The sequence below is a fragment of the Pelodiscus sinensis genome, chromosome 6 (assembly GCF_052426305.1).
Source record: "Pelodiscus sinensis isolate ZL-2025 chromosome 6, ASM5242630v1, whole genome shotgun sequence".
In the NCBI taxonomy this organism is placed as follows: Eukaryota; Metazoa; Chordata; order Testudines; family Trionychidae; genus Pelodiscus; species Pelodiscus sinensis.
This window is the reverse complement of record NC_143057.1, coordinates 93,210,165-93,224,755: the sequence shown is the minus strand read 5'-3', so window position 1 is coordinate 93,224,755 and position 14,591 is coordinate 93,210,165. Positions and strand designations below refer to the sequence as shown.

The 14,591-nt window shown below is 39.7% G+C and overlaps 1 protein-coding gene across 3 annotated transcripts in view; it reads left to right on the top strand.

Moving 5' to 3' along the window:
- Nucleotides 1-13,503, top strand: part of IPO11 (importin 11) — a 241,267-nt gene extending 227,764 nt beyond the window's left edge. For all 3 annotated transcript variants that reach the window (XM_006134432.5, XM_006134434.5, XM_006134433.5), the window contains exon 30: nucleotides 11,543-13,503. In XM_006134432.5, the coding sequence (XP_006134494.3) occupies nucleotides 11,543-11,707 (165 nt within the window). In that variant the 3' untranslated portion in view covers nucleotides 11,708-13,503. The remainder of the gene's footprint in view (nucleotides 1-11,542) is intronic.
- Nucleotides 13,504-14,591: the final 1,088 nt, after the last annotated feature.

The following is a 14,591-nucleotide window of genomic DNA, read 5'->3' as shown; positions in this document are numbered from 1 at the left end:
ACTCACCAACTCCAAACAGATCCTCCTGGTCCAAAGGACTCAGCCACAGTCCCAAGCCAATTTTCACTTTAGATTTTACCCACAAGGTCACGCTGGGCCAATCCTTTAGAATCTAAACTCTAAAGATACATTACTGAAAGGAAGAAAATGTCGAGAGTAAGATTGTTAATGAGAACCTTCATATATAAACATCACACCTGTACACATGTCTCATACATAGAATCAACAGTGAACAAGCTTTCATTAGACACCTTACATGGGTCCCTTTGCACAAAAGGTTGCCGTGCCTCAGTTTCCCTTCCCATACAGCATATCAATTTTGGAATGTCCCTTCTCAGGTGAGAAGCTTCAACACTAATTACAAGTATTAACAGTGAAATACCAGGGTCCCAAAGCTTTTGAACATCCAGTGTGTCCTTGGGTACATCTTGTAACAGTTTCCAGGGTTTTGGTACAAAATCATGCATAGTGGACATCGTTACCATTCTTAGTAACAGCAGTACAGTGGTTATGCAAGTTAACATAAGCAGTAGGAACACATCCACCCCAACTGTACATTGACAATTCTGGCTTTTTACATTTAAAAAGTTGCAACCTTCTGGGCAAACACAAGTCTTGCCCCTCCCCCATGCCCTGTGGGTTTAGGTTGTGAACTCCCTCCCACACAGACATAGGCCTGGCTGGGTGCGGCTCCCCTGCTCACAATGGCTATGGAATTCCTTTGCTCCTCACAGGATCTTTCTATCCCCAAGTCACTTTTACCCCCCTCAGGCACAGCAACCTGCTGGCCAGCCTCAACATAAGGATCCTCTTCCTTATGGCTTTCTGCAAGCAAAAGCTCATCTTCCCCTGGCTCTACAGCAGCATCACCCTGCTGAACCACCACCAACTCCTCCTGTGATCCCTCTATCCCCTGAACAGGCAGGTCTTCACACAACCCCCCTTCAGGAAAACACACAGACTCCTCTGGGGAAAGATCAGAGACCTCCCCCTCTCCTTTCTGGGCTTCAGCTGCCCCCAGAGCTAAATCTGGGCCCACAGCACTCTCCTCAGCCAATCCAGGCTGACAGGCACCTCCTGTAGACAAAGAACTGGGAAGAAACCCTTCCCCCACATGCATACCCCCCTCCTCAGCAGCCAAACTGCCAGGCTCCACACACAGAGGCTGCTCACACTGAACACCCTCCAGAATTTGATCTTTTTCCCCAACTAAACTTTCACTCTGGCCAGCCACCCCAGACTGCACCAGAGGGACACTTTCCTGAAATAGGGCAGGGAGAGCCCAAAAATCTGACCAAAAATCTGACACTAGCCTCTCCTCTGAGGCTCCAGGCAGACGTGTAGAGGCCTCACTCATAGACACACACCTATCTCCCTCAGGCAACCATTGAGGAAAACTTTTACCTGGTTTCCCATAGGCCTGACTAGCCACAGACAACTTCCCAGATTCACCTTTACCCCCTTCCCAAACCTCATGCATGTTCTGGGGCTGGGTTAAGGTATCTGCCTGATTAGACATACTATTCATGCCATAATCACACCCCATCCCCACATGGTTCTCCACTGAACCCCCCTGAGGATACAGTCTCTGTGGTTTTTCCACTCCCTTGACCTGGAGTTTCCTGGGATATTGAACAGGGACTGGAACATTCATGGGAGCAGGATGGTCAGTTGATGGGGCCTTCGCTTTAGCAATCCTCTCCTGTGTTTCCACTTCTATTTGCCTGGTCTCAGTCTTTGTTTCCGCTAGTCTCGCCTGTGCTGCTGCTAGCCTTGCCTGGGCTGCTGCTAGCCCCGCCTGTGCTGCTGCTAGCCTCGCCTGGTATTCTCGTTCGTTGCGCTCCTCCTCGGCCTCATGTTGTGCACGCCTGTCTTCGGCCTCTCGTTGTGCACGCCTGTCTTCGGCCTCTCGTTGTGCACGCCTGTCTTCGGCCTCTCGTTGTGCACGCCTGTCCTCCAGCTGTAGGAAAAACTCCATCTCCTTGTCAGTTAGAGGCCTGCCAATCTTACAGGCAACTTCCCATGTAGAAGGCATTGGTGAGGGGGGAGAAGCGCTGCTATACATTGCTCCTGCCCTCTCCTTGGGGAATGAATCTGTCCTAGAGTTGGACATCCTGTCTTAACTAGCCTAGCTATCCAGTTGTCCCGAAAGCTAGAAAAAAAACAAACTGTTTGGGTAGGTCTGTGTCTGGCTTAAGGTCTGCTCCTCCCTGAGGCAGCCCAGAAACAAAAGAAAAACAAAAGGAAAACTGCAAAGCTTGCAACTCAAAAGAAAAATTGTGCCCTTTTAAAAATCCTGGGTTCTCAAAATAATCCCACCGCTGCCACCATGTCATGGCTCTTTCCCCACCCTGGCATGATAAATGCCGAAGTGGGGGCCAGCAAGTGTACCCCAAAGCCTTATCTACCAGGCTTTGGTATAAAACTTCCCCCAAGATCTTAAAAACCCTAGATCTTTGGAATAAAACTTCCGCTGCCACCACCCAAATGTTGCTAAAGAAACCAGGGGAAAGATCATTTGGGAAATCTTCCCCCTAAAACAAAAATTAGGGCACACCATTAACCACTGCCAGGTTAATAAAAGAAAAGAAAGAACTTTTATTATTACAATAATATTCTGGTTGCAAGTATAATAACTAGAGAGGAAGGTAACAAAATATACTCATGGAGAAACTCCATGGGCCTAAAACTTAGTTACAAAGAAAAGCCAAAACATCTTTTAAGCAGTGCCAGATCTCAGATCCCATACCCAATCCATAACACAATAAAACCTAACGAAACTACCTAAACTTTACCCTACTTACAGAAAATAAAGAATGATGTCTTGGAGAGAGAGAGAGACATGCTTGTCCCTCTCTGTAGCTGCAGAGAACTCTCTCAGAGACAAAAGGAGAAAAAAAAAAAAACCCCAAATTCCTTTGTCCCAGTTTGAAAAGTCCCACCTACATTCCTATTGGTCACTCCACCTGGCTAGGTGTAGTTAACCCCTTAATCCCCAGGCTGCTGGCTAACCCTCATAATCATGACAAGTAGAATTGAAAGTCCTGACCAGAGCGATTATCACAAGGCACTGTGGGACGCATCCTGGAGGTCAAAAACGTAGACTTTCACTGCGCTACGGTAAAGTTGACCTTGCAAAGTTGAATTTAGTGTTACTCCTCATGAAAAGCAAGAGTACAGAAATTAACTTTGACAGCCCTTAAATTCGATAGAATGGGCTTGCTAGAGTGGACTCGTTTAGAAATTTGACCTAATGAGTCTAAGTTCAACCTAAACTTCCAGTGTAGACCAGTCCTTTCTATGGCTCATTTGAGACAGTGCAGACACAACTAGGCTTTTCTATTGTTTACAAGAAACCCACTGTATTATATAGGGAGGTATGGTAAGCTAACATATTTCTTTCAATTAGGAAGAAAGACTGCTTCTTGTTCATTGCTTATAATTGAAAAAAAGTTAACCACTGTGATTATAAAGAGGCTATTGATTTGTCTCTCTTATTATATTGTAAATCTAACTCTAAGGATTAGGCTGTGTATTACTCATCCTTGCCTGCTCTTGAAATCAAGTATTTGTCTAATCCTTTCCTGTGAGATAAGATTGTCCCTGGGGAAGTCATGCAGTGCCATTTTTCTAATGAGACTGTAGACAGCTAAATATCCTTAAAGGAAATCAGAATCCAGTTTATATAGGCATGTTGTCTGAAAGTTTGTAACGTAAAAAACCTTTCTCTCAATAAATAACCTCCATCTCGCTGAAAAATTACTTTAATTGGGATTTTTGTACATATTTTAGTGCATCGTACATAAATATAGATTTATTGTAAGTTTACAGAAATCAAGAACAAAGTTTTGTACAAGACTAATGATAAATCACTTTATGATTTTTCTTTATTAGTTTGTTTGCAGTACAGAATGTATAGTGAAATTCTGTTTCCCATGGAGTGCAACAGTGTTCTTGATAGCATGAGAACACTTGGTGTTAATCAACACAATTGTGGATCATTTCTCTCCATCACATCCAAGGTTCTACTGGCACTGGACCTTTGTTGCTTAAGCTACACACACACATTTAATCTCTTTTCAAGTTTAGCCTTATTAACTTCTCTCTCTGTGAGCTGAAAGTTCTGTGCTAAGTCTCTCTGAAAAGTTTAATAGTGAAGGTTAACCCCAAACTAAATAAAAAGGCTAGTACTAAACTGATAATCCATACATTTCTTTTTTAATCTTTAATTTGCCATTTCTGAATTAGAAGGCTAAGCATTTGATGTAAATATTATTATTATTACTATTATTATTATTTTATTATAATTAACATCTATTTCTGTGGGACTTGTGTTATTAAGATCTCCAAACACAGCACATGTTAGGTAGAATTAAGTAATATTATCCCTGTTTTATAGGCATGGAAATTAGGTGTCCAGCGTTACATAGGAGATCTATGGAAGAACTGGAAATGGAAACCAGATATTCCTTACGTGTCAAAAATTTCCCCATATGTAGTTTTCCTGATTTATGTACATAGTGAGAGAAAGAATCTTGTCAAGTGTCTATGCATTAGCAAGCTGGCTATATAAGGACCAGGGGCGGATATAGGGCAGGGCGAACGGGGCAGCCGCCCCGGGCCCCGCACTTCAAAAAGCCCCGTGCATGCGCAATGGCACCGCTGCGCATGCGCATGGCGTCACTGCGCATGCGCCATGGCAAAGAGGGGGCCCCGCGGAATTACGCTGCACAGGGCCCCGCAAAACTGTCATCTGCCCCTGATTAGGACCATGTTAAAAAGTATTCATTCATATAATGCAGTGTTTCTCAAAGTGGGTTGCGGGCCCACTTTGAGAAAGCAGCTAATGGGCCACTCCAGTTGTGTACCTAATGGCTCCGCAGCCACGGAGCCTCATGGTGGTTCACATTCACCATTTGCAGCCACGGGAAGCAGTGTTCTGGGCCATGCCACTTCACGCGGCTCCCGTTGGCTGCCAAAAATAAACCACAGCCAATGGGAGTTGCAAGGCTCCATGGCTGTGAAGCCAGTAAGTCAACAAATTAGAGTGGCTTGTTAGCAGCTTTCTCAAAGTGTGCCAAGGGCACACTGACATAATGGAATAAATTCAGTAAAATCACAACACAGAATTGAAACAGAGATCCCCAATTAAAGGTCAATTTCAATACAGACTTTTAAAAATTTTATCTTGATACAAAATCACAAATATCTTAGAAAATGTAGCAGTATAAGAATTTTCAAATCTGTCAGTTTGCTATACAAAATATTAAAATGCCGTATGAAAATAATATTTACTACCTTTCACAGTATTGTCTGGATAGAGACCTGTAAGGAATAAAGCATTCACACTTCATGTATGTTAACTGTTAACTTAATAGTATCTCAGCTCTCCAGGCAATAATCAGTTATTCTATCAGAGGATTAGTTTAGCCATCCTTAGCATTTTTCTAATTTGACAGTTTTCACCTGCTTGCAGTCTTGAGTTATTGGTGGGTCTTCTATAGATTGGCCTACATGGCTGGCTTATGTCCTAGGGAAGGTTGAATCTTAAAATTAAGCTTCACTAGTATATCAGACTTTCAGATGTGCACAATTCATGTGCATAAAGCTGGCATGTAGGTGAGCAAAGGTTATACCATGGTTGCTGGTAATTTAATTCTACTGGGAAAAAGGGTCCTGATTTTGTAAGGATATTCAGTATAGAATCTTGTGAGTCACATAGAATATGCTAATTTAATATAGTACTTTTAATGGACTAAATTGGAACTTTCCCACTCAGCTATGCCTTAAAGCCACTTGCCTTTTAAGAAGTCTGGTATTTTAGGTGCCTTTCTCTGATTGTACAAGTGTTACAAAACTAATGGCATTTGGAAAGCATTAGGCCATAAAATAAGCAAAAAATATTTTTACATAGAACTGAAAAGTGCTCTCTTTGCCCTTTGAAGATGATCTTTGTGTACTGACTATGAATATTGGTTATTTGATGGGAGAAAGCTTGCACTGACCTCCACATAACTGTTCTGGAGATAAACAGAAGAATTCAAGCTCCAGTGTTGCCAATCTAGACTCTTTTGTGAATACTAAAAGCATGTTTTAAAAAAAAATCTGAGGAGTTTTTTCAAGGCCTCTCTCAAAGATCTCTAGATATTTGCCCTGCTTCAGCCCAGGAGAGACATAAAGAGTTTTCCCTCTCCAGTTGTTGCTTCAGTGCTTCCCCTTCACACACATTGAAGAGCTGCAGGATGGGAGTGGGGAGGGGGAAATATTTTATGTCATATCTAAGACCATTTTGCATCCTGCAAGCATTCAGTTCTTCCAAAGAAGAACTCTTTTGTCCACTTCCTGTGGTGTAGAGGGATGTGTTACACGTCTTAGAAGATAGGCATTTATGTTGATCCATGCAGTAGACAAGTTTGCAATATTTGTCCATATGCAATTGTTTGATGTGAATGGTTGTGAGCCACACATTTTCATACTCATGTCCTTTTTAAGATAAGTGAGAAGACAACATTCTTCTTCCTGCACAGCTCAAAATTTACAAAGGCTCCCAATTCAGTTCAGTCAAAACAGGTTTTCATTGATACAGTCAAATACTTTTTAGCAAGAACTGTTTCCATACTACACCTATGACAAGGTGTACCTGGCCTTTACAGCTCCCTACAAGAGGCCCTGTGGTCCTATAGCACCCTGCCACAGGACAGTAGTGAAGTTAGATCCTCCTATCCTACATAGAAGGGCCTCACAGAAGCAGCTGATCAGAGTCCAGCAGGGTTACATAAAAGGAGATGCAGAACCTTAGCAGTTCAGCTCCTGACTAGTACCAGGGAGGGAATGGTGGGTGTGCAAAAAACACACGAGGGATAAAAGGAGTTTGGTTCTGGCTGAATTGGGTTAAACTGGGGGAGAGAGAACCAGATAATTTTAACCCTAAGGTAAGAGGTGAAAATGATGACAGGTGGGAAGAGGCCCAAGGAAGAAGCAGCAACAAATTCAATTAGGGTTCTTGTTTGAGACCTGGAGTAGAGGGTCTCCAGCCAGCAAAGAGATGTAAACATTGAGAAGGCAACAAGGTCTGTTGGGAAGCCTGAACAAAGGATTGAATTTAAAGGGCTTAGAGCTGAGCTGAAGATCCTGCTGAGCGTAGACCCACAGTCTTTGTGGGACAACTTTGCTACTCTGGATTAGGTCCTTTTTCAGTGTGTATCCCAGCCAGAAGCACCTGTCAGGTAAGATCAGGTTACCATATCCACCTACTAGGAGGCACTCAAGAGATGAGTGCCCCTTGTTACAGTACCAAACTTAAACTTTCTGCCAGTAACCATTTTAGGCATGCAGCAATTCTCCATATTTTTGAAGTTTAATGCTTACCTGCCCTACACACACCCATAACATATGTAATTTTTACACTTAATTTATATATGTTTAGATCAGGTATGATGGAGAACTGTCAAGTAGTGCTGTAAAATAGGCAAAATCTGGATGTTAGCAAAAATGATACTTTCTCAAACACTATAACACTGGCTACAATTTTTACTGTTTAAAGTAATTTTAACACTTTAGCAGTGTTTGTTGCACAAAGCAACTTAATGACAGTGCATTAAAGATTTGTATTGGTTTTGCATGGACAAGGTTTGGGATTTCTTTCTAGAAATGAAGACGTGTATAACATATGGCAAAAAGGCAAGTATCAACATTTTGCTATATACCAACATGAAATGTTTTCACATCACATATTCTTAAATGTCAAATTGTCTCATAGGTGGTTTTCAAATAAAATCCATATTTTCAAATAAAATTTACTGAGCAGATCAGCCTCACATTCAGTGTTATGAAGCAATAGCAGTACAGTTTGCTTGGTAAAAGATTATAATTTGTAATTGCCTCTACATGTAGTAGTAGTCTTTGAAATATTTTAGAAACTAACTTTTTAATTCAGTGACACTTATGCATAAGTCAGTATTAGTATTAGAGACTACAGTGCATAGCTTCATATTGAGTTTCAATCAGCGCTCACTAAACAAAAATGGTGGTTTTGGTAATTAACATATAGATCTAATTGTGCTAATTTAGCACAAGCCTATATACTGGTACTAAATGAAAAATGGTGGTGTAAAGCTAACTTGTTTCAGGAATTTTACCTTTACAGAGGAGTATAATTTATGAGGACTTGGAGGATACAAGCCCCTTAAAACATACCTCAGAGAAAATGACTCTCTACAATCTTTGGGTATTATTAAGAAAATCAAAAGAATACAAAACTGTCTAAAGCAACCAGCACTGGACAGAATTCTGTGATTCTGAAGTAGAAGCCAACAGACATGTATTGGCAGCTGCTGGATGACTTTCCTACTTTACATTATGGGTGTCATGGAGCTTAATTTCAGAAATTCACAAGCAAATTGAATTTGGTACATGATAGAGTTGTATTGAACCCAGGAAAGAAAACAGTCTCTGAATCTCATCAGACTGTATCAGGTTCACCAGTTTGTATAGCCAACAGAATAAGTGCATACTCTAGCAGTTGGTCGTCATATGCTGTTTGCTTCAGAAAAACACACAAGAAACTTCATACAATAGAAACATTTGAGAGAGTAACCAATCAAAGGAAGGGAACACTTCAAAAAAGATATTATGACATAAGCGCAGAATATCTGAGGAAGATTTGATTGCTAAGAATACTGTTTATCACTCAATTACTTTTCTTCCTACTTGAGTAAAATGAATCTTAAAGCAAAACCATCTAGTTACACTGCAACAATACATTCACTTGATGACATTGCATTTTATCAGCTGATTGAAGAGCTAGACAATTGTCTTATGTACAATAAAGCTGTTCTCCTGTTCAATCCACTACAAAGGTTTAAAGCCCTACTTCCCTTAGCTCTAGAATTTGCAAAGTATTCCAGTAGCAAATTACAGGAAAAATTAGAAAGACGTTATGTTCTACAACGTATGTCTGACGTTTCATTCCATGCACAGCATGGACAACATAAATGTACCTTTGTTTTGCACATTAACTGATGCTATCCAAGTTGCTAGCAGTCTGATACAGAAACTTAAATTCATCCAAATGTTTTGTGAACATTCTTCAGGCAAGTGAGCCTGATGAGGAGCTTTCAAATGAACAAGTGAGTTATATAATTCCACTTCAGTCCTTCAGTCTGAAATAGCCCAAAGGAAAGACTCAATATTATTCAAAGCCAGGTGATTGGAGATTACATAGGTCAGCTACTTTTGTGTCCCACTTGGAGCAGGAGTTTGTCTTTTGGTGATAAAGAAATAGGCATAAAATTTATCTAGTCATGAATATCATCATTCAGAATACATTCAAATTGTGGAGTACAGTATTAAACTGTCCCAAGATTATGATACCACTGTACATAAGCCTTTCTACATAGCTACACCATGAGTTTGGGTCTTGCAATTTAATTGACATGCTTTACCTTTATGGATTTTTTTTTATCGGTGCTGATGAATTGAGGTGGCTCATCACTAGCTCTGCAAAAACTGAATTAGAAATACACCAGCAAGAATTGTTAATTCCAAATAGAATTACACCACTTTGTGCTGATGGAAATGTCATCCATAAAGAAGGTGATAATATAGACATCAATACAGAGAACAGTGATGGAAGGAACACCTTCCATTCAGTGTATAGAATAGTAATTCAAGAACAGTCTACAGATACACCAGCTCCACAAAAAGTATCATGGAAGATGGGGAGAAAGTCACCTACTCTTCCTGGGCAATCAAAGTCTTCTATACAGTGTGCAGCTCTTGAAAAATCAAGAACATGTCCCGCCCCAACTCACCATGAAAAAGTAGTTGAGAAAATATTTGACACCTGCAAATGAACACTATCTGAGCTTGCTCTTGATGTCTTTTAAGATTACTGCCTCATGATGTCCTACCAAGATCAAATGATGACATTTGATCATAGTTGGATGATAACATTTTGGATCTATTTAATCCTCAAGTTTTCAACAAAGAACAGCACCTACACCTCAGTTGCATATGCCCTTGTAGATGTCCGAATAGCTGACATGCGCACCATCCATGATAAAATGCTGATATGTAAGGAAATGTCAGCAGCAGTTGGACAACTCCATGCTATTCAGACCATAGATCAGCAGCTCTGTGCTGTTGACCAACAAGTGAAATGAACTTCATACCAGTACAATTTGTCAGGATGCAGGTATTTTCATGGATGACCTACAAGATTAAAAGAAGCCTATTGAAACACATCTTTTATGCACCATTCTGTTACTGATGAAAAAGGAGGCATGGTCTAGTAGAATAATGCTTTCAAACATTCTCTAAGTATGGTCCCTGCTCTGAGGACCATAGAAGAAGATTACACAGAGCGATAGATGGACTTTTTTAGATTCTGAGAACAGAAGGAGCCACTGTGATAACCTGTTCTGACTTCCTACATAACACAGGTTATAGAACTTGGCTGAATGAATTCCTGTTTGAAAGAGTATTTCTTTTGGAAAAACATCCAATGATGGAGAATCCATCGCAACAAACTGTTGCAATGACTAATGACTCTTTCTCAAAAATCTACGTTTTTCCAATCTGAATTGGTCTTGCTTCAACATCCAGCCATTGGATCTTGTTACATCTTTATCTACTAGATAAAACAACCCATTATCAATATTTGTTCTCAATGTAAGTACTATACATGATTGCTATCAAGTCACTGTTAACTAAATAAGCAAAACAGATTATGCTCCTTTACTTTATAACTATAAGTCATGATTTCTAATCCTTCACTAATTCTCTGGCTCTTCTCTGAGCCCTTTTGAGTTTATCAACATCCTTCATGAATTGTGATATTAGAGCTGGACACAGTATTCTAGTGGAGGTCATACTGGTACTAAATCCAGAGATAATATAACCTTCCTACTCTCAGTTCTTAAGATTAGGGGAATGGAGTTCATATAGGCAGTTTATATACATATTAGTTTGATGTTTTGGTGTAAGCCTCAAAAGTCAGAATGAATGCAGATTGCTGTCTAGTGGTTAGAGATTAGGCGTGGAAGTCTACAAAACGGGTTTTATTCTCAGCGATATCACTCATTTGCTGTGTGAATATTGACCAAGTTACATACTTATGTATGTCTCTGATTTTCCATCTGTAAAATCTGGGTGATTGGCATCTCTAATATGTCCATTACTGCAATATCTTCCATATCTCACAGGGATGATGAGGAATTTCCTTAATGGTAGTTATAAAGTATTGAGAAATCATCTGAGAGAAGTTATAGAAGTGCAAAATATTTTAACAGTTTGAGTGCATGATTTGAGAACTGTTATTTAACTAGTTGGAAACTACAGTTTAATTTTCATTATGGAGGTAACTGACTTTTCCCTGGAAGAATTTGTTTCAATGAGGCCATTTCTCAGGATCGGCACAGAAGAAAGCAAAAGGTTTTTATTACTTCAGCTCAGGTTATAAAATAGATGTATGAATCACTGGTGTGTTGGGACTGCCTCTTGCCTGCATTACTATATTTTTGCTCTTATCTCTTCTCCACAGCTTGCACTGAAGGACCCTGTACACACTGTGTCGCTGCAGCAATTTGTCTATGAGAAGCTAAAGGCACAGCAAGAATTACTGGGAGAACAAGCCTTTCAGGCACTTATGGAAACAGTGGATACAGAAATAGTCACGCAACTCCAAGAGTTCTTGCAAGGCTTTTAAAGAGCTGGAAATAAGATTTTGTATGTCTGACTTTCTAGCTCAAAAATATGAAAAGAACACCTATCCTTCCATCTTATATGCAAAAGCCTGCTTAAAAGCTAACAGTTACTTGTGTACAACAATAAAGAAGCAAAGACCATGAAACTGTTTTTTTCTTTATGTAGGATTGGCAGAATAATTTGCTCCTAACTAGAGTTTACAAACCTGTTTCACAAGAGAGTATAATTTTATATATATGAGGAATGGAGGAGAGTTGCATGAGTTTAATATGTACAGTGAAAACAACTTCTTAATTTGCTGTTAGAAAAAAAATGTTTAAATTCTTATAATCATGTGCATTTAACATTTTGAGGTAAATTGAGGGCTAATGCTGGAGATATTTTTGTGTGACAATAATAGCTCAATTTGCCTTACACGTTTTAATTGTTTATTAATTAAAAATAACCAATTCTGCACACCATTTAAACAAATGAAACTATAGGTTAAACCTCTAAAATCCAGGACTCTCTGGTCCGGCAACAGTCATGGTCCTGCTAAATCAGAGAGCACCAGCTGGCCAGGTTCAGGGGCTGGGCTGGCGGTGAGGAGTGCAACCCAGCATGCCAGCGAGGTGGAGAGCCAACACCCCTGACTGGGGCTGGTGAAGGCCCTGGGGCTGCAGGCAGCAGGGCCAGTGCCTAGGTACATGGCCCTGGATGAGTGAGCACAGCAGGGAGCACAGCCTCACCCAGGCTGGAGGCAGTGCGGCTAGTGGTGCATGGGAGTGCTGCCCCGGCCAGGGCCAGCACAGTGCAGCGGCTGAGACTGAGATGGAGACAGTGGGGCCTAGCACTCCCAGCACAGTGGGGAACACAAGATTGGGGGGAGCAGGGCCAACAGCCGGGACGGGAGCCTTGACCTCCCAGTTGCTAGACCAGGAAGGTCCTACCTGTATCAAAGCAGAAGACTATAGAACATTCTTCAATCTGATTTTAATGTTATATATTACTTGCATCTTTTTAAAAGACAACAAATTAATCAGCCAGATGTTTTATTTCCATTATACTGATCCATGTATGGGTAAAATTGTTAGAAAAAGGAAAATGTCCCATTTTATTTTCTGCAGATGTGTTTTCTACTTAAATATGATGGGTAAGAACCCAAAGACTTCATAGTAATGCACTTCTGTGCTATATCAGAGACCTAAGACTTTCTGATTCTAGTCTCTTTCTCTCAAATTAGGGTGGGACCTGAGTGTTTTGTAGATATATATTGCCAACCTTGCAAGAAGTTGGGGTGGAAGGTATAACTGTTGCTGAATAGTGCCCTCTTCTCAAGATTAAGGACCTGATCTATAGTCCTTTGATTTCAGTGAGCTTTAACTTTGGATCAGATAGTAGGAATGTTGATGAAAATGGTAAATTAGGAAAAATGGAGGGCTCTGTCGATCACACAAGAATGTTTCTATACATCCTTCTTTCCATCTCTCATTCTCAGGAAAGGGGGAAAAAGTGTGTTTTTTTTTATTTTGGTTTTTTGGGAGGGGAGGAGTGGGAGTGTTTTGCATTTCCTATCTGCCCTCTATTGCCAAAACCCTTTTTAGTTGTGGGTTGAATTTTTTTTTAAGGAAACTGTTAAAAACATAGAAGTAAAATGTACAATATGAATTTTCTATAGAAAGCTGGGTACAGTATGTAACTGGAGAACCTACTGCCCCTTTGTAATATTATAGAACTGAAAATGTACTAAAGAAATTTTGATGCTTCCAAAAAGACAAAAGCAGTAAAGTTTCAATTAAACTTTCCAAAGATACCTCACCTCTGACTGTCTTAATCTGTATGCTTTTATTTTTAAATATACAAAATATTCTCAGTAGTTTAGAGATTGATGCCTCCTTCAAAACTCTTATTGTACCTATAAGATACAACAGTGGTGTAAATTGTAAATGGCAATCTGAATTCTTCACTATAGGTTTAGCTTCTGTGCTTTATTATTAAGGCTCAAAGTTACTTAGCATGATTTATCCCCATACTATTAATATATTTTCATTACACATTCTAAAATATATACATTTAAATAGAACATATTTAGTAAGCTTTACTGACATATTCTGCAGAATGCCTATGTCAGTTAATGTGATGATAAATACTAAGGCATAAATACTTTTGAAGATAAAAATTCTAATGGAATGGACATCTTTCTACCTCCTGATGGGTTTTCATTTTTAGTTATTGATATAGTAGGTTTACTAAAATAGTTATTTTAACTATTACTTTAGGAAATGCTTCATTTATGTATGAAGAGTTTTGTTTATTTAAATCTCTAGATAAAAATATAGCTTTTAGTTCGAAGTGCCGCAGACTTCCTAAGCTCTAAGAATAATGTTTTGGTAACATGCAGTCACAAAATTAACAATTTATTTTGCAAAATATGTTATGTCTTTAATGTCAAAATAATAATTCATTGATTTCTTACCTGGTGTCCACTCTCCATGAGAATAACTTTTGAAATTAAGTATTTTTTCATATCAAACAATGTGTTATTCATTAATAGTTCTCAAGGTGTATAACAGAAGTCTTGAGGGAGTACGTACTCTTCTGTAATAGATGCTAGCAATATGTGATTAATTCTGGTAGTTTATTACTGTATGTCCATTATCTCTTGTTTCTGCATATGGAACATACCCATCCCCTATCATTCAGCACCAGTTGCCTCTTTGACCCCCCTCAAAAGAAATGTGTGATAGTCAAATGCTAGAAAGTATCTCTGGGTTAGAAAGGAACAGGAACTCAAGGATGATTAGAGCCATTCCCTTTTTGCATTCTTTCAGCCTTCCATGATGGGAGGAGCACAAATGGTTCCAACAGACACAGCATTCCAGAAGATTCTGGAATGGCATGTATCC